Source organism: Nicotiana tabacum, chromosome 2 (assembly GCF_000715075.1).
Source record: "Nicotiana tabacum cultivar K326 chromosome 2, ASM71507v2, whole genome shotgun sequence".
In the NCBI taxonomy this organism is placed as follows: domain Eukaryota; kingdom Viridiplantae; phylum Streptophyta; class Magnoliopsida; order Solanales; family Solanaceae; genus Nicotiana; species Nicotiana tabacum.
Window position 1 is genome coordinate 78,782,181 of NC_134081.1, and position 20,477 is coordinate 78,802,657.

Below are 20,477 nucleotides of genomic sequence, written 5' to 3' on the forward strand. Positions count from 1 at the left end.
AGAATTAGTATGGTTAATTTTGCTAATATGAATGTGAAATACGGCATTTCTAATCACATTAGACGTGGAAGTTTTTTTTAAATGATTTTTGTTGCTATTTTATGTGGAAGTTGGATGTAATTTTGTAGCTATCAACACGAAAATCTGCAAAATTATCCAAGCGGCAAAATGCCTAAAAAATTAATTTAACATTTAAATTTCAAAATATAAGTAATACCTAACCCTGAAACCCGCATTTTTAAAAAAGAATTACTGCCCTTAACGCCATCACCAACATCTTCTTAATTAAAAACATATTATTCTCAGAATCTGATCCAAACTATGCCGGCAGATTTTTACATTCTCGCAAACGATGATAATCGGTACGAATAATATACAAATCTTGCTATGGTGTACATTTTTATTTGTATATTATTCGTACCGATAATCATCGTTTGGATCAGATTCTGGTCGGCCAAAATGTTCAAAGGATATATATTATCAAAACAGGTAACTTTTCAACCTATTAATTATATTATTACTGATTTGTCTTTATATTGTTGCACCAATATTTATCAATTGACGGGTTTATAACTATATTATCTACTATTTCATGAAGAGAATAAAAAGATGATAAATATTTTTAAATATTTTAAATACAAACTTTATCCTGATTTTTTTCAATTTCTTCAAGTACTTAATTAATTAAATTATAATTCAAGAAAAAATAGTAAAATTTGGAGACTTGAATGTATGAATAGCTACTGCATTTACATGTTCATAAAATAATATCATTTACGTGTTTCTTTGTGTGTATCATATTTTTCAAGTAATATTTTCTAGTGAAAAATTATATTTAATATTCTCTGCGCAAGTATGAATACCGGTTGCTTAGAACACTGTAAGTAGCCTTATGGCATGAAGAACATATGCAACAAAGGAAGAATTTTCAAATAGTGTGGCCAACAAAGGATGAACTTTCAAACGTGTATTAATTCCAATGCAGAAGAAAATACTGAAGCCAAAGAGCTGTAGGGCAGAAATGCAAAAAGTCCCAATTCAAATACAATTAAAGTTGGTATATAATATATTCAAACAAAAAATAAGCATAGTTGGTGAATCTCAGGGGAACGCACGATCTTTACGGCTCTGCAAATCTCAAGTATAGCTTACTGCAACTAAGTAAATAATCAGGACCAAAGCAACATCGAAGGCCTACAAAACTTAGCCATCGCCATTTATTCTGGTTCTTAGCTTGAGTGTACACTCATGTAAAATAAAAATCCAGAGGATGTTGCCTATTCAAACATCAAGGAGCAAACGGCGGGGATCTTCCACCACATCCTTAATTCTTCTCAGAAAGAACACTGCCTCTCTTCCATCAATCAGCCTATGATCATATGTCAGAGCAATGTACATCATTGGTCTTGGAACAATGTTGCCTCCAACAACCATTGGGCGACTGACTATTGAATGCATTCCCAAGATAGCAGACTACAAAATCAACCAGCAAATTTTCGATGGTGAGATAGGTTGACGGGGTAATTGTAACCACTTCCTATGTTGCATCAAAGACACATACCTGAGGAGGATTTATGATAGGGGTACTGAGAAGACTTCCATAGACTCCACCATTTGATATTGTGAACGAACCTCCAGCCATCTCGTCAATGGATAGGCTTCCATCATTTGCCTTCTTAGCAAGCCCGTTTATTGTCTTCTCTATCTCAGCAAAATTCATCTGCTCAGCATTGCGGAGAACTGGTACGACAAGACCCTGAGGCATGGAGAAAAACAGTGGCCAGAACACTCAAAAGTAGAACCCAAAAAGAGAAGTTTGAAGGACAAAATGAGACTGATTAGGAATTCTGCAAGAAGTTTCCATGTAATCTGAAACTTTGAGGCAAAGAAAGGTTTTGCTTGCCTTTGGGGTACCAACAGCAATACTGATGTCTATATAATCCCTATATATGATGTCATCGCCATCAATAACTGCATTAACTATTGGCTGACTCTGGAGTGCGCTAACTGCTGCCTGAAATATGTATAAGCATTTTAGGCCAGAGTTTCACAATAAGTATACAAATTAATAGAAAACAGTCTTTCCGATTCGTACTTTCACAAATCCAGACATGAACCCTAACTTCACTCCATGCTTTTCAACAAAGGCATCTTTGTAATCAGTGCGGAGCTTCATTAGATTTGTCCTGAAAAGAGAAACAATTAAGAAAGTAAGCTCATCACAGATGCAAAACAAGCATTTCAATACATATGATAAATGCCCGCTACACCTCTCCTAGGTCAGAAGAACAAAAAAAGAAACGGAAGTTATAAACTTACAAATTTCAGTTGCCATTTTAAAAACTTCTTTTTTATTGGCAGAAGTGCTGTATATAAAATTCGTGAAGATATTAACATCAAGATTTAAATCTTCCAAACCAAACTTGATCAATTTTCTGCTGATTTGGCACGTATGTTAATATTCAGGTTTAATCTTAGTTCGATAAAGATGCAGAAATATTAGCACAGAAAAGATGATCTGTTTAATACCAAATCACTGTCTAAACTTACATATCAACTTCATTGAACGTCGTCAGCATTGCAAATGTGTTCTGAGAATCCTTCAAACGTGTGGCAACTCTTTTTCTGAGCCTAGTCATGGGAACCTGTCATCAAAACAGAATTCTAAAGTTACACGTAGTAATCGCGAAGGATGCATAAACAAGTATTGCCACGACAATGAGATTACAACAGCATCAATTGTTGACTAACTCGTCTTTCCCGTTCTTTGGGGGGGAGTTGGAGTTCTGTAGGAGAGCGTTTAGGGGGTGGAGGTGAACTCTCCTTCGGCTTTTCCTTAACAGGAATAGTCTCAACTTGAGGTTTTGCCTTCTCCTCTTTCTTATCTTCAGCTGGAGAGGATGGCTGAGGAGCTGCTTTTTCAGATGGCTTCTTAGATGCAGGAACATGTTCCACACCCTCACCAGATTTTGAAATGATAGCAACTTTATAGCCTGGTTCGACAGTGTCCCCTTCATTGGCTACGAACTACAGATATTCAAAAACAGATTCAGAAGCCATTGACCCAAACATACAAGCAAAATAAACTTTTGGGGGGGGGGGGGGGAGTTCCAATGCTAAAGATGTTCTACCTTTTGGATTACACCAGCTTCAGGACTGGTGACATCAATGGTTACCTGCCAAGTAAAAACCAGTCATATATAAGCCATTAATCTCCACAGAGACCTAAGAAAAAAGGTTAGACTAAAATCAACTAGGTGGCATTTCAATTTTCAAGCTATGTACCTTATCTGTTTCAATCTGAGCAATTGGCTCATCAACTTCTACTCTATCACCAGGATCTGCTCAAAGAGAAGGAAAGAGGAAAGACAGTAAGTTCAGAGAATTAACGAATACTACCGGATTGAAGATAGATCAGGGACAATATCAACAAACACATACTCTTCAGGAACTTGGCCAGTGTCCCATCACTTATGGATTCACCCATAAAAGGAACAACAGCATCAACCTGGTCACCTTCAATACAATTATAGGGAAGCAAATAAAAGCAATGTGAGAAACTATACCAATACAGAAGGGATAAGGTTTGACATACAAGAGGAGAAAGCAAATGAAAAAACAATTTAAAAGATGGAAGCATCCACCAGATTTCAGAATGCACCTTAGATATGCCCCCATTGTTCAAACTATAAACCAAGTGCAAATTTCCTGCTAGTTCTTAATTCTACTCCACCAGATTCTAAGTTATAAGAAAGGGTCATTAAACTTAACGAATTAACTTCTCATGACATATTCTTTCACAGATGATACATTCTAATTATTCAATAGGCTTCTATGGTCGTCTGTGCCCCTGGTTGCGAAGAGACCTTTGGGGGATTACATAGTTTCTACAGGTGGAGATGATGGGGTCAGTTCTTCTTGATGATATTGATGTCGATCATAATGACGATATGATGCTTTGATAAAAGAAATTATATTCCTGTTGCTAAAGATGATATAGAACTTGACACGGAGTTAGAACTGCTTACAAACTATGCACCTTTGGATAGATAATGCAAATACTTCTTTAACTCCCAAATAAGTCTATAACTAACAGCCAAACATTCGGCACAATACTAGGAAGTAATAAAATACCTGTACCGCTGTTTAATATCTATATAAGACCTCAATCCCAAAACAGAAAAGAAAGGAAAGGGTATCTTCACTAAAAAGTTGTGGAGATGATATTCATTCAGGAGAGAAGGTACAACTGAATTCAAGGTGTCCAACTGATAACTGAAAATGCTCAAAAACGCTAAAGAATAGAGTAGATGGAATCATGATCAATTGCAGGAACAATACCATGAGACGAAATAACATTTTTGAACGATATCATATGCATTGTAAGCATGTGCATGACTAATTACTATATTGAGATTCCAGCAAAGCTTAATTACTATAGAAATATACCACTATTTGCACAGAATGGCCTGCTCCAATTCGGTAGTGTTGCACTTGACCAAAGATTGATAACAGCTCCCCTGCAGGCAATGTACTAATTCATATAAACCAACTGGAGACACACACACACACACACACACACACACACACACACACACACATATATATATGCGGAGGAAGAGAGAGAGAGAGAATTAGCAATCACCAAGTCTCATATTTTTGCTAATTAACATGAACGAAAGAAAATTGAAGCATCACAACAAAGTACCCTTACGAAAAATTCTGACATCCAAACATTCCCGAAACCCATACACTTTGAATTTGGTAAATGCATATGGTCTTTGGTTGAACTGAAAATGAAGCATCAAGGCTTGATTTAGTAAAAACCAACTAAAATTGGTAACATATTTAATTATCTGTGATTACTATTCCTTTTTCTAGCTTGAAAGGAGATCTGGATATAATTTTATTCATGTTAAGACTTCAAGTGCTTATGAGCTATGTTGCTCGGACTCTCCAAAAATATCGCCAGGTGCGTGTCGGATCCTCCAAATGTAGTGTATTTTTGGAGGATCCGAAACGGGTGCAGTGTCATTTTAGAGAGTCCGCGCAACATAGCTTATAAGCAAGCCATCTAATTTGCATTAGCCTGGTTGTTTGGTAGGAGTAGGGGTGGCAAACGGTCGGGTCGGATATGGGACGGGTCAAAACGGGTAATGAAAACGGATAAATTATCCGACCCGACCCATATTTAATACGGATAAAAAAACAGGTTAACCGGCGGATAATATGAGTAACCATATTATCCATGGCTTCTTGAATATGATCACTTTTGAGAGAATTCCTAGTCTCCCAAACTTGAGGAAGCCCCAATTTGAGGCTTTAGAAATGTAAAAGTTAAACTCATTAGTTATCCATTGGTTATCCATTTTCTAAATGGATAATATGGTTCTTTATCCATATTTGACCCGTTTTTAAAAAGCTCATTATCCAACCTATTTTTTAGTGGATAATATGGGTGGCTAACTGTTTTCTTTGAACCATTTTGCCACCCTAGGTAGGAGTCTATTTAGTTGGTTATAGGAAAAAATATGATATTCGCTATACTTTCTATTTATTGAGTAATGGAATGAAATGAGTTGCAGCGGAATGGATATAGAAGATTCATACAACCAACCCCAACTTGTTTGAGATTGACACGTAGTTGTTCTTGTGCAAAAGAGAAAGAAAGACAGATAGAAACAGGTGAATACTAATCCCAATATGTATGACACTATTGATTATATCACTTTAGGACATCCCAAATGCTTGAGACAATTTCAAAATGTATGTTGTTAAATCTATGAAATTGTCCACAACAAAGAAATTAATCACACAAACTTCAACAATTATAATATTGTCTTCCGACTATAAATGGGTATGATAGTGTAAATCTTTAGTTAGCGATAAAGAATAGTGTAAGTCATTTAATTTGTTATTCTTTTTGGAAAATCAAGCTATGTGACATGCACACACTGTCATTCTAATATAGGCACATTCAGTAACAGAGGTCTACCCATCTCCATCTCCCTTGTGGATAACACAGTAATTATCTGGAGCGCCTCAGCTTTAAGTTGCTCAACCGAGCAAATGAAAACACAAAAGAAGCTCTGCAATACTGAGCTAGGTCCTAAGAAATGCAAATAACAAATTTAAAAGCAGTGGCATGGTATTTTACCAAGTTTGTCCTATGCAGAGAAATATAGAATGGCTAATTCAGAAGGACATCGCGCATTTGTTAATGCTCTAAGCCTTCAAATAATGAATGCAAGGTGTATTAGCAGTAATAGATACTAACCTTTCTGGCCTCAAATTCGATGAGCACCCTGTATTAGGAAGTAGGAGTTAATTATAACAGCAACATGATGCCAGTATGAATGTATTGAGTTATCATAGATTAACTACAAGTACCAGGTAGCACAAGCTGACTGAAATTCCGCGCATGACCACATTGTCTAGTAAGAAGTGATGTCTGTTCTCATATTCAAAATATGTGACAAGATTTTAAACGGGATTAGAAATAGAATAGCAGGAAGACCAATAGCATAAAGCTTCGCATTCAACATAATGAGGGGGAGGACAAAAATAAATGTCTGATGAATGGTTAAGTCTCAGTAGGGTTGCCATAGACGGTATGTCATGGAATCTGAAAAGCATACTAAGTCAGAGCATAATGTTTTAGAAGCAATCATAGCGAGAAGGGCTAGTACTAACACATTGTGTAAGGAGAGGGTAAGGATAAACCACAGGCAATCTCAATAATAGATATGATTAGAGTACAGACATCTTAAAATTTGAATTAGATTCCTGAAATTTACACAATTTTTGAAACTGATGTATCAAAAATCCAAAATAGATTTAATACAACACTAAAGAAAACAATGTGAAAAACAACTTGATAACTTGTACCTAAATAAAAATGATACTTTCATTAACCAATAGTATGAACTACCAATTGATTATGATATGAGTTGAGCTTGAAGAAAGAAGTGAGGATTCATATCGCCGACCCAACTTTATTTGGGACTGAGGTGTAGTTGTTGTTGTTTCATTTCATTAACCAATAGTATTAACTACCAATTGATGAAGATCAAGTATTGTAAAATTGTGGCTAAATTATGTGCTTATCCTAAAAATGACAACATTTTAACAACTTACCAAGAAGTTGACTTGAGCTTTAGGAAAATAGCTCTTTTTTTCTTTTCTTTTTTTCTTTTTTTGCCAAAAGATATTTCAAAATCAACCGAACGAAAATTACACCACCCTAAAACTGCCATTCGACTATGTATTCTAATAAGAACTGGAAACACATGTTTGCCGGAAGAAAGGAAAAATCAGCTGAAAAATACAAGAAAAAAGGAATAAATCAGAAATAGGCATTACTACCTCTTCTGCTGCGGCAAAGGGAATTCTAGATGAGGATATTGCAGGCCCAACCGTATGCAGAGATTTCCTTACACACTGTCCCAGAAAAAGCTAATTGTTTGTCACATCAAATACCTTTAATATCTCATTGTACAGAATGCACTATATATCAAAACGAAAGGCCAAATCACGAGTTTTACCGAAGTAGTAGAGGCGCTAGAAACGACTTTGCGCCTTAAAACGCCCAACATCGCGGCTTTCGATCTTTTAAAACTGTTTAATCAATAGCATAAAATATTTTTTTTTAAAACAATTTGATTGACACAAAGGCACACGTTGAATGACCATATATGTGTGGAATATGAACAGTGCACTAAAGCAGATCTTGCGTAATATGAAAAGGAGGAAAATGAAGATTTGACCTGATGATGTAAATGAGAGAAGATCAAAAATCAAAGAGAAGGGTAGGGTTCGAGAAGAAGGCGCCGATTGAGAATTCGGAACTTGTTCTGCAGCTGCTTACTGCTTACCTTTCTTTATTCAGGACTTTTTCCTTTTTACTTCGAGAAAGAGTGACTCGATGGAAATGCAAGTGGACCAGTCAGCTTGTCCCGCAAAAGACCCAAATCTTTTAATTGACGCGTCAAATCGTAAAAGTCATACGTATGACCTTCAAATTATATAATTTATTTAAAAATAATTAACTTACACAAAGTTATGAGATATTTAATACTACTATAAATTTGTTATACTGGCATTTTAAGACTAAAAATTTCAAAAGTATTATAGCCACACCAATGTTATTACATTAGGCCAAAATTTGTAAAAGTTTTTATTTTTTTTCTTAAATTTCATGTTGGAGTCTAATTATATCAAACAAGCCAAAACATAGAAACTTGCAAGATAATACTCCCTCCACCCTAATTTATGCGGTACCATTCGGTACTTATACGAGTTTTTTTCTATCTGTATAATTTTTAATTATTGTTACTTATAGTATTTTTACGTAGTTTTCAAATATATAATATTACTTAAAAATTAAGATTTCTTGTCAAATTATAATTATTAATAAAGTTTAACTCTCAAAGTCCGAACAGTAACACATAAATTGGACAAAAGACGAAACAAAACCTAAATTCCAAGCCAAGTGGATCTACTCGACTATGTAGGTCTTTATTGACCATACCGCTTGAGTTACTTATCTTAGCCCTATATTACACATTTACGCAATAATTGTTGAGAATTGAGTTTTGATGATTATCAATTGTGTGCAATGAACGTGTGCTGAAAACCATATTTTCAAAGTAGCTGCTGAAGGTTCTTACATGGCAGTAACTTTTATACAAAGTTACTACAGTACGATATTGCTGGGAGGGACTCTTGATGCGATAAAGATTGTCGCACAAGAATATCTAACCGCATATCTGGTAGATATGAGTCACAAGATTCGTGGAGTCCTCAGAACTTCAGGTTTTTCAAGCAAACGAGAGTTTGACTATGTGTAGGACTCTCAAAGATCTCGAAGCATTGGAAAGTTAAATACTTTGCCTATTGAGTGTGAAGACTATCAGTTTGCACATTGACTGAAGAACGTAGCATATCATTATCAGTTCAGCACTCAAGTCTCTCATCGGTGTGTTTTGAAAGTCATTCCTTCTTAAGCCAGTTTAGTTTATGTGTATTAGGAGATTGAGTTGTAATCAAGATGTTATTCAAACAATATTAGTTGGAGTATTGTCCGAGTGTGTAAGTTAGAGTAACTTGTAATTCATACAACAAGTAGAAGTAGGGGAAGTGTGAGGGTATTGATTTACAAGTGTTGTAATCAGTATATTTGACTCAATTGTTCTAGTGAAGTTGAAGTTAAAATCCTACGTGGTAGGTCGTATTTTTTGCACCTTTGAGTTGGGTAATTTTTTACGTAAAAATTGATGTTCTTACTTTACTAATTATTTCATTTACGCGTAAGGAGTAAAGCAATGAACCAAGTTGTCACGGCCCAAAATCCCACCACAGGCGTCGTGATGGCACCTAGTCTTAGAGACTAGGTAAACCGATTTCTATTACATTTTGAAGCCATTTTTTTTTAATTAAATAAGTAACCAAAACTGACAGCGGAATAAATATGAATATACAACCTTTCAAGATTGGTAGTACTGAGTTACGAACTCTAGCTGAATACATGGATTGATCACGAGGATCGAATATACAATATTGTTTGATTACAAATTAACAGTACAATGAAATGAAAAGACTCCAAGGGACTGCGACGACCAAGCAGCTCTACCTTGAATCCTTACGATCCCGCTTTAACTCTACTCAAGTCCGTTATCTTCAATACCTGGCTCTGCACAAAAATGTGCAGAAGTATAGTATGAGTACGCCACGGTCGGTACCCAGTAAGTATCAAGACTAACCTCAATGGAGTAGAGACGAGGTACAATCAAGACACTCACTAGTCTAATAATCTGTACAATATAATTTACAAAATAATATGAAACAAATAATAATAAGGGCAAGATAAATCAACTAGTTATATGCACAATAGACAACAAGAATACCATTAATATCACTCAATAATTAATAAATACAATTACACCCAATTAAATCGAGTCCTTCAAATAAATATCTTTCTCATATAATTCTTCCAGATAACTCTCTTTTAAATATAATTTTCTCAAATAATTATTTTTCATATATAATTCTTTCAATAAATCTTTTCAAATATAATTTTCTCAAATAAATATCTTTCAAATACAATTTTTTCATATAATACTTTCTAAGTAAAAATTCTTCCAAATAAATATTTTGAATATAATTCTTTCAATTAAAAAGTCATCATGTGACACCTCATTTCATAATCATAAAAATACGGGTCTCAGCCCATTTTCATATTTTTCTTAAACACGGGTCTTAGCCCATTTTCATATTTCCACGGCACCTCGTGCCCATAATTAAATTATCATATTTCCCTGTTACCTCGTGCCCTCATTTCATATCACAACTGCACGGACAATTCACGTGCCAATTATCATTATCATTTCATTACAGCACTTCGTGTCCACATTTCATATCACAACTGCACGGACAATTCACATGCCAAATATCCTCATTATTTACTCACGGCACCTCGTGCCCACATTTCATTTTATAATTCGCCTGGCAATAGCCACATGCTCTCAATTTCAACATAAATCAGATTGTTATCAATTTACCAACAACAAGACAAATTACACAAGGTATAAAAATAAACACAAGAAAATCACAACATCACATGAAGATTATCAACACCATAACCCCACATCATCACATATCGTCCCTGACAATAGCCACCCTTATCGCTCCTATTGCCACCCTTATCGCTCCTATAGCCACCCTTATCACTCCTCCCAGACAATATTAATAGCCACCCTTATCGCTCCTATTGCCACCCTTATCGCTCCTATAGCCACCCTTATCACTCCGCCCAGATAATATTCCAACAAACACAACAACAGTGAAATGCCACCCTTATACCCACATAATATCAACGGTGAAATGCTACCCTTATCTTCTCAAAATAACAACTCACACAACACAACAATTTACACGGGAAATTATCACAACAACATAACAAAAATCAATTCATATCACAATTTGTCCAATGGCCACAACCAAATTCTAAAGCTACAACCAAATCAATTAATTTCACAATAAATAGCCAAAAGCTTCACACAATGCGTACAACACCCAAAAACAATCAATAGAGATAGAAATTACTCAACAAAAAGCAAATCCTTCATAAAAATTAAATTTTCAATAATTATATAAACACCTCTTCTTAAGCTCATTTAATTAATTATTTGCAGGGAAAAAATCCAAAATGAAATGAAATTCCAATAATTATCAAACCAGCAAATTCACGAAATTTCATAAATAATCAAATAACAATCACATCAAATTGTCATATAACAACAGAGTCAACATCAAGGATTTAGGCACGACAAGTAGATGATTAAATATATGCCAACAATTATCCAATTTACTACACAATATGCTCTAGACTTTAACTCAATAAAATTTGCACATATAAACCAAGTACGTACTCGTCATCTCGCGTACATGGTTTTCAATTACACAAATTGCACATAAGACTCAATGCCTAAGGAAAAATTCCCCCACTCGAGGTTAAGCAAGGCACTTACCTCTTTGAAGTTATGCTGATATTTCAAAATCGCCTTCTTGCTTGAATTGACCTCCGGGCCGTTCAAATCTATCCAAATTAATTGTATAACTTCATTAAAATTCATCAAAAATAATTTCGGATAATAATACGTCGACTTAAAATTTTATTCCAAAAAGTCAACAAAAGTCAACGCGGGGCTCGCCTCTTGGAACCCGATATAATTTTCATGAAATCCGAACACCCATTCCGATATGAGTTCAACCATATTAATTTTATCAAATTCCGATACCATTTCGTCCTTCAAATCGTGATTTTTCATTTTAAAAAATTTTCTTCAAAAACCACCCTTTTCCTCAACTCAAAACACAATTTAAATGATAAACATAAAGATAGAATTATGAAAATAAATAGATTCTAGGTGAAGAACACTTACCCAATCGATTTGCTTGAAAAACCCCACAAGGAATCACTCAAAACCGAGCTCTACAAGTCAAAATGTGATAAGAATGGCCTAACCCTCGATTTGAAAAATTTATAATCTGCCCAGGTCTGAAAGCATCGCGAACACGGAGAAAGGCTCGCGTTCGCGAAGAAGGAAGGTAAGGCTGTCCAGAAAAACACTTCGCGAACGCGAGGGAAGGAGTGTGAACGCGAAAAACAAGGGACAGAACCTATGCGAATGCGAGACGTTGAATGCGAACGCGAAGAAGAAATATGAGGCTGCCATGAAGAGCTTCGCGAACGCGATGGAGGAAAAAGGCAAACCTTCGCGAACGCGAACGCGAAGAAGAAATATGGGGTGGTCAGCAGTAACACTTTGCGAACGCGAGGTACTCTTCGCGTTCGCGAAGAAGAACACCAGAAGACAGAACATCAGTTCAAAATAGGAGGGAAATGACCCGTAGCCCATCCGAAACTCACCCGAGCCCCCCGGGATCCCGTCCAAACATACCAACAAGTTCCATAACCTAACACGGACTCGCTCGAGGTCTCAAATCACATTAAACAACGTCGAAACTACGAACCAAACCATGAATCGAACTCATAACTTCCAAAACTTCCAACTTCGAAAACTCGTGTCGAAACCTATCAAACCAACCCGGAATGAAGTCAAATTTTGCAGGCAAGTCCCAAATAACATAACGGAGTTGTTCCAACTCTCGGAATCGCATTCCGACCCCGATATCAAAAAGTCCACTTCCGGTCCAAAACTCAAAAAATCCGACTTTCTCCATTTCAAGCTTAAATCAGCTACAGACCTCAAATTCGCAGTCCGGACACGCTCCTAAGTCCAAAATCATCCAACGGAGCTAACGGAACCGACGGAACTCCATTCCGGAGTCGTTTTCACACAGTCCGACTACGGTCAAAATCCTAAGACTTAAGCTTCTGTCTTAGGGACTAAGTGTCCCAAATCACTCCGAATCATCCGTAAATCAAACTCGACCACACAGGCGGGTCATAATACATATTGCGAGGCTGCTCAAGATCTTAAGTCACTGAACGGGGCTAAAATTCTTAAAACGATAAGTCGGGTCGTTACATTTCTTTAGGAATTTAGGAATGCACTCAAATTAACAATAATAATAGTAGTAATAATAATAGCAATTAAAATGATTGTTTGAATCGTATGCGCTCTAAAATGATTGTTTGCGATTTAGAGTGATTACAACTTTGATTGACAGTTAGTTGTTCACCAATACTATCTCTCCTTCCAATTATTGTTCAATCATATGACACATTATGATGTGTTTGCAAAGAGAAAAATTTAAATGGAAACAAAAAATAAAAAGCAGGTCGGGTGAGTGCTGCTACGACAATTTTTAAGGGAATCGTAAGCTTAGCTTGATTAAGAGGGTATTCTGCTAAGCTTGTCAATTTATCTACACATTTGATAAAATTAGTATTTGTGTACGTGCGTTGCACGTGTGTATAATATTAATCAATATAAAGTATATATAAAAAGAACAAAATTATTGCATCTGTACCTCATACTGTTGAGTACATCGATTTTAAGAAATTACATATAAAGTTATTAAATTATATATATAACTTATAAAATAAATATCAAAATAAAAAATTATAAAATAAATATCAAAATAAAAAATTATAGGTTCCTGAAAAATGTTGAATTGATCCGATATAACTAACTTAATAAATGAATAAGTCTTGCTCCAACCCTCATACTTCAGATGCCTCATTGTAACTTCAAGCTTTGCCTCCAATTACCGAAGTTATCTGATTTTCTTCTTTCTTGTGGTATTAATTAATAAAATATACTTGATAAAAAATAAATAACAAATTATAACATAATCTATTCTTATTCCCTAAAATTATGTTGTCTGAACTTGACGTGAGTACTTCTATAAATTGATGTTGAGTTAAAGAGTTTACGAAAAGGTAATGAGAGAATTTGTATCTAGGGAATGGTATTTATTAGAATATGTACTGATATCTTTGTACACAAATGTTATAGAATGAGTGTTTAATTAAAAGATAAAAAAATCATTCAACTTTATATATGCATGCATTTTGGTCTATCATTTTTTTACATTAGATCCTTCCACTTTTATAGTAATTAGTTTTCAGGTACGTGTGTTTGTTTGTTCCTCATATCAATGAGTATACAATTTTAAGAAATCACATAAATAATTTTTATAAATACCAAACTGTTGTTATTGCTATCATCTAATACAGCAAAAAAAAAGTTATCCAAAATATTTCCTTGGACTTAAGAGAATTATTTTATGAAAATTGTTATTGTTCCTAGTACATAATACTAAACACAAAGAATGTAACGACCCGGCCGGTCGTTTTGAGAGTAATAGCCCCGATCCCTTATTAACTGCTTCCCCGTATCTTTTTCTGCTTATGTGACTTGTCAGGAGGTTTTGTTTTTGGTTTCGGAGTGTTTTGGGACACTTAGTCCCTAAACGGAAGTTTAAGCCTTAGGATTTTGAACGTAGTTGGAACTGTGTGAAGACGACTCCGGAATGGAGTTCTGTCAGTTGCGTTAGCTCCGTTGGATAATTTTGGACTTAGGGGCATATCCGGATTATATTTTGGAGCTCTGTAGCTGATTTAGGCTTGAATTGGCGAAAGTTAAATTTTTGGAGATTTTGACCGAAAGTAAACATTTTGATATCGGGGTCGGATTCTGATTCCGGAAGTTGGAGTAGGTCCGTAATGTCAAATATGACTTGTGTGCAAAATTTAAGGTCAATCGGACGCGATTTGATATCTTTCAGCATCGGTTGTAGAAATTTAAAGTTTTAAGTTCATTAAGCTTGAATCGGAGGGTGATTCATATTTTTAATATTGTTTGATGTGATTTGAGGGCTCGACTAAGTTCGTATAGTATTTTAGGACTTGTTGGTATCTTTGGTTGAGGTCCCGGGGGCCTCGCGTGTGTTTCGAATCATTATAAGATGCATTTTGGACCTAGAGAAATGACTGAAGTTCTGTGATCCGGTGCATCTGGTTTCCTTATACGCGATCGCGAGAGAGGGGCCGCGATCGCTTAGGCTCAGCTAGGCAGAGGAAGTTTTGTTCTTCGCGTTCATGGGCATAAGGATGCGAACGTGTAGTGGTATGAAGTGGTGCTTCGCGAACACGTGGCCAAGGTTGCGTTCGCGTAGAGTTAAGGAGGCTAAAGCTGGGCCACGCGCTTTGCTCATCGCGAATGCGTGAGGACGTTCGCGATCGCGTAAGTCTGAAAGCTAGCACATCGCGTTCGCTTGGTGTTTTGCGCGTTCGCGTAGGGTTAAATCCTGGGGCAGCGAAGTTATTCTTCGCATTCGCGAGGCTATTTCTGCAATCGCGATTAAGGAGTCACCGGGCAGACTTATATCATTTCAAGACGGGGGTTTGGCCACTTTTATCAAAACTTGAGTTTGGAAGCTCGGAAATGGACGAGATTGTTACACCCCATATTTTCGTACGTGAAAGTACGCCATAAGTAAATTGATGGAAGCTCAAAAATGAGATGTTACATCCCGCATTTTTGTATGTTAAAGTTTCGTCGTAAATCGACGTAAGTTTGGGAATTGGATTGTGAGATTATAAGCATTATTCTATTTCAAACAAGTGATGAGTAAATTCGTGAAGGTGGGAGGGTAAGGGGATCGAAGAAAACGAGTTTCGTCGAAGTTTTTCATTTTGAGATAAAATACGGTCCAAGCTATAATACCCGGTATTTATGAACTAGTGCGATACGAGGTACCACATGACCATAATAGTAAGATGTATAAAGTGTATTAAAAGCGAGTAGTATTTTTAGTAATTTAAGATAATTTTTAATTATATGGATAATTAGTTAATTATTGAATTAGTGAGAAATTATCAAGTTAATTAATGGATTGGTAATTAATTTAATATTTTGGATAATCTTACCCTTGCCCAATGTGGCAGCAACATGTGATATCCATTAAGTGACTCTTAAATTATTTTTGCAAGGTGGCAACATTTAAAGATGCCATTATCTCATTTGGTTAAGAATATAATAAAAAAGGGCAAAAAATGGTACAACCCTTTAGACTTCCTTTCTTGTATGTTTGTCGTTGAGCTTTCTTGATATTTAGAGAATGTGACGAGTCTTTCTAGTGTAGCATTCCCTTCCTCCAGTTAAAAAGTGAAAGACTAGCTTTTCATTTGGTATTTGAAAATAATCCGAATTGGAATCTTGCTAAGACTTACAAAGTAACGATGGAGTTTAATCAGTTCATTTGAAACTTCAAAGCGTGAGATTTGCGATTATAAGGGAGTACAGTATAATCTTTTTCAAGAATATCATACGGATTTTTCCCTACTTCGCTCCGCCGTTACGTGTTATCGCAATTGACGTGTGTTAGAGGGATTGTCAAGAGAGTCGGCTCAGGTATGTTAAGGCTAAGCCCTTCCTTCATTTTGACTTGATCTCGTAATTACATGTGTTTGATAACGAGTCATAAAGAGAAGTTCATACTCCCGAATTTATATACATTATCCTAGTCTTATAAATTACAGCATTCTCCTTATCGGGACTTCATATTTAATTGAGTATTGTCTTCTTCCAGTCAAGAGAGCAGAGAGCCTATATATACAGTATTATAGTATTTTTATTACAATCGAGCTATAATCGATGGGCAGGCCCCTATTGGGCAACCTCTGATCAGATGGTAAGTTATATACCGAGCCTACAATGGCCGAGCGCCTATGGGCGAGCCCAGTTAGCCGAGATACAGAGCCTAGTATGGTCGAGCGCCTATGAGCGAGCCTACTACGGAAGAGCAATTGTATATATACCGAGCCTTATATGGCCGGATAGCTATTTTACTTACTATATTGAGAGAGTTGAGTCAGTATCAGCAGGTAAGAATATCTTCAGATTATCTTTGACTCCGAGTTACTTTCAGTTATTATATTATCAGTTCAGTTTCAGCTTTCAGTATATTACCTTACATACTCGGTACATTATTTCGTACTAACGTCCCTTTTCTGGGGGCGCTGCATTTCATGCGTGCAGGTTTAGACAGACAAACGGGTAGACCTCCTCATTAGGTGTTGCCCGAGTTCAGCTTGATCGGTAAGCTCCATGCCCTTCGGAGTTGCCGGGTCTAGAGCTTTATGTACATCTTGTGTATATATATTATGAGTAGGTCGGGGCCCTGTTCCGATCACAGTATATCCAACAGTAGAGGCTTGTAGACATATCCTGTGAGTTAATGCAGTATGTTGGGATTGTAGGCCTTTTATGTATATTTTGTTGGTTTGCCAGCCGTAGAAGTTATGACGTCCTTATCGGCCCAACTTTATATTGATGTTTAGTCAGCATTCGCAATTGTCTTGCAATATGGCCCATGTCCAAAGTATGACATTATATGTTCAGAGTCCCTTAGCCGTAAGTTGGTATGCAAGGATAGGTGAGGCACCGGGTGCCGGTCTCGCCCCCAGGTTCGGGGCGTGACAAAAGTGGTATCAGAGCAATTCTGTCCTAGTGAGTCTACAAGCTGTGTCTAGTAGAGTCTTGTTTATGGGTGTGTCGTGCACCACACTTATAAGCATGAGGCTACAGGGCATTTAGGACCGTCACTTTTTCTTCTTGCTCTAGATCGTGTGGTAGAGCTCACTTATAAGAATTCACATTCCTAAATTCTATTTTATTCGTAATACAATGATACCTACATCCAAAAGGACAGTTGGTAAGGGATGGAATGCGGTTGTGGAAGAGTTGAGTTGGAGGAACTCGAATTTGCATCATGCTTATGATGAGTAAATGTAGGGTCTCCAGCAGATCATGTGTGCACTAAGACGTGTGAGCTTCTGGAAAAGGAGCCATAAGGCATGAATATCTATCCACCCATATGGTAAAAAGCAACAAGAGATTCAGAAGGTAGATACAAGCTTCAACAAGTAAAAGGAGAAAGATGAGAAGGGTACGAGGTACCTAGTTAATGAAGATTATCGGTATTTACAACTCAGGCAAAAAAATATAAGCATTGTGAGTAACCTTCGACAGTAACAGAGGTATGTATAATTGGCCACACCCATCTCAGTTATGCCCTATGAGGGCTAACAGGTGTAGTTTAAGAAAAGGACGGGATATCAGGATCCAGCTAGGGTTAGAGTAACCCAAAATAGTGGATGGATTTTTTGTGTTAGTTAGCATTTCCGAAGGATATTACAAAGATAGGTACTGGAAGCCTGGAAGAGATAAATATTATCTTAGTGTGGCTCCCGTCCCTAGTAAAGAAAGAATGTTAGGCAACCCGAAGAACTAGTAGATGGAGCAAGGAGAGCTAAAAGCAAAAAAATGTCCTGTTGAAAATTTTAAAATAAAGTGATAGACAGAAATGTTAGCAGGAAATGAGAAGAGAGTTAATGAAGCATTATGAGTAAGATGTGATGCATAGATGACAATGGTAGAAAAAAAATGACAGTATTACAGAATATATAGTCAAGCGAAGGAAAAGACGAGAGGAGCCAGGCCTTGAGACAACAAAAGAGTATAGGCCATAAAGTCATATTCTCATTTTGAGAAATAAGTTCGTGACTCTAACGTGATTACCAGGAGGAAAAGTTAGACCCCAGCGTAATAGAAATCAGTATGGACTGGTGAACAAGATAAACTACACATGAATTAGGAACTGAGTGATTTGATAATAGTCGGCATCGTGAAAATTTTAGAGATTGCGTTTCGGCGATAATAGAATGGACGATAGAAGAATAACCTTTAAAGGTCATTTAGGAAGACGCTTCCCTAAAGCAAGCAATGCGAGCAAAGTTAAGCTTATGGGATTATGTGTGCCAGTTACACTAAGTGTCACCCTCGTGGATAAAGAATTTTGTTATCCTTAGTATAGAAGGATTACCGCAAGGCAGGAAAAGGTCATCGATGATGTGAAAAGATGCCAAAGAGGAATAGGTAAAACATCTATAGGTAGATCGTCGTGGCTCTAAATCTTAGTACCCCCCCTAAAAGGGGGAATATGGAGTGATGTGACATTAAGTCAGAATTAAGTGATTCTAGTGACTATGGAATGGTAAAGGAAGAATGCGATAAAAAATGAGAAAGGAATGATATTGTACTTATTTAAATCCTACGGATATGCTACGACTTCAGAACATTATGCAAACATGATGTCAAGGAGAGGGAGTAAGGGTTCCTGCCCGAGATGTTATTGATAGATAAGGAGTCAGTGCGGGACGTAAGTTAAGATAAAGGAAATGAGCTAAGAAGGATTACGCGGAATATTGATATGAGAATGGGCCAACGAGTAGTTAGTAGTTGATCCAGGAAGAGCCTAGTTATGGCTAGATAAGAGGATACATAAAAATCAACAGATCGTGCAAAATAAACATAGTGAACCCTAACATGGGGAATTCAGTCTCGCAGATATGACATCGTGATCCTTGAAAAATATTCGGATAGGAGTTGGGGTAGTTAAAGATACCGTATGAGTGTTATGGGAATAAAAGAGAGTCCCATTGGGAAGATAATCAAAACTTCAGTTCAGAAGCAACCATACGAGCACATGAATGTAGAGGTAAGTAACTAAGGATGATTATAGGTGAGTACGAACATCAAAAACAATTATGTCGGGTAAACGATATAACAAGCTTGTAACTTTACAAGAGCTAGAAGGTCTCCCTAAGTACTCCAACGAAAGACTAGCAGAGGAAATAAGGAAGAAGGCTTCAACCTAAGTACAGTAACCTGAAGAGGTAATGGTCTTATAATAAGTGTCTCACAACAACATTGTATGCACTCCATAAGAAAATGGCACCTACAGTGGCTAATGAACGAGAAGTAAAATCAGAAGTGATATTCAAGATCATATGAGTTATATGGAATTCCAATGTGTGTGGGCACTAAGGCAAGCTAAGTATGCACGCAACAAGGGGGCAGAAAGACCAGAAAAAGTAATTGCTTACTTTTAAAAGAAAAAAGCCGGGAAGGAACAAAAAGAATTATTCGATTAATGACCCAAAGTACGTTATGAACGCACTTAAGAGTTCGGAATTTTATATATGTTGTCAATTTATAGACATAGAAGACTCAGGTATAAGTTAAAAGAAAGAATTGAGCCCAGGGCATAGATAAATGATTGAGTTGTTAGAAGATTGTATCATGAATATTCCATAACGCCCATGAAAGGCTAAAGTAATAAATAATACCAGGAGCTGCAGATCGGAAGAAGCTTTAGCCTACATAAAGGCTGATCAGAAGGAAGAGGAAACTAAAGAATTGTATCAACCAAGTACATCAGGAGTCTGATTATTGGACCCAGAAAATTATGAAAATCAGGATTGAGAACATTGCAGGATCACTTAATATCAGAGGTACAAGAGAGAAAGTACAACAACCATATTCCATAACGGCCATATGATGAAGCCAGTTAGAAAAGTACCAGCCTCATAAGAAGTCAGTACGAAACTTCCATCGGATTGTGTATGCACTAGAGGTGCAAGTATGTCACGATCCAAACTA

General features: G+C 36.5%; 1 protein-coding gene across 5 annotated transcripts; it reads right to left on the reverse strand.

Annotated features, from left to right (window-relative positions):
• Positions 1-1,025: 1,025 nt before the first annotated feature.
• LOC107772420 (dihydrolipoyllysine-residue succinyltransferase component of 2-oxoglutarate dehydrogenase complex 1, mitochondrial-like) lies at positions 1,026-7,947 on the reverse strand. 5 transcript variants are annotated; one of them, XM_075234981.1, is made up of 15 exons: positions 7,767-7,905; positions 7,545-7,617; positions 7,366-7,440; positions 6,391-6,451; positions 6,278-6,305; positions 4,450-4,520; positions 3,442-3,516; positions 3,286-3,341; positions 3,132-3,176; positions 2,752-3,027; positions 2,551-2,645; positions 2,096-2,186; positions 1,904-2,014; positions 1,562-1,756; positions 1,026-1,473 (listed from the first exon to the last, which is right to left on the reverse strand). In XM_075234981.1, the coding sequence occupies exons 2-15, from the start codon at positions 7,593-7,595 to the stop codon at positions 1,282-1,284; spliced, it is 1,422 nt and encodes a 473-aa protein (XP_075091082.1). In that variant the 5' UTR covers positions 7,596-7,617; positions 7,767-7,905; the 3' UTR covers positions 1,026-1,281. The 5 variants fall into 5 exon arrangements, with proteins under 5 accessions (XP_075091082.1, XP_075091074.1, XP_075091087.1 ...); XM_075234973.1 differs by having other exon boundaries at positions 7,366-7,455; XM_075234986.1 differs by lacking the exon at positions 6,278-6,305 and having other exon boundaries at positions 4,450-4,534; positions 6,385-6,451; positions 7,767-7,886.
• Between the last annotated feature and the right edge of the window lie 12,530 nt (positions 7,948-20,477).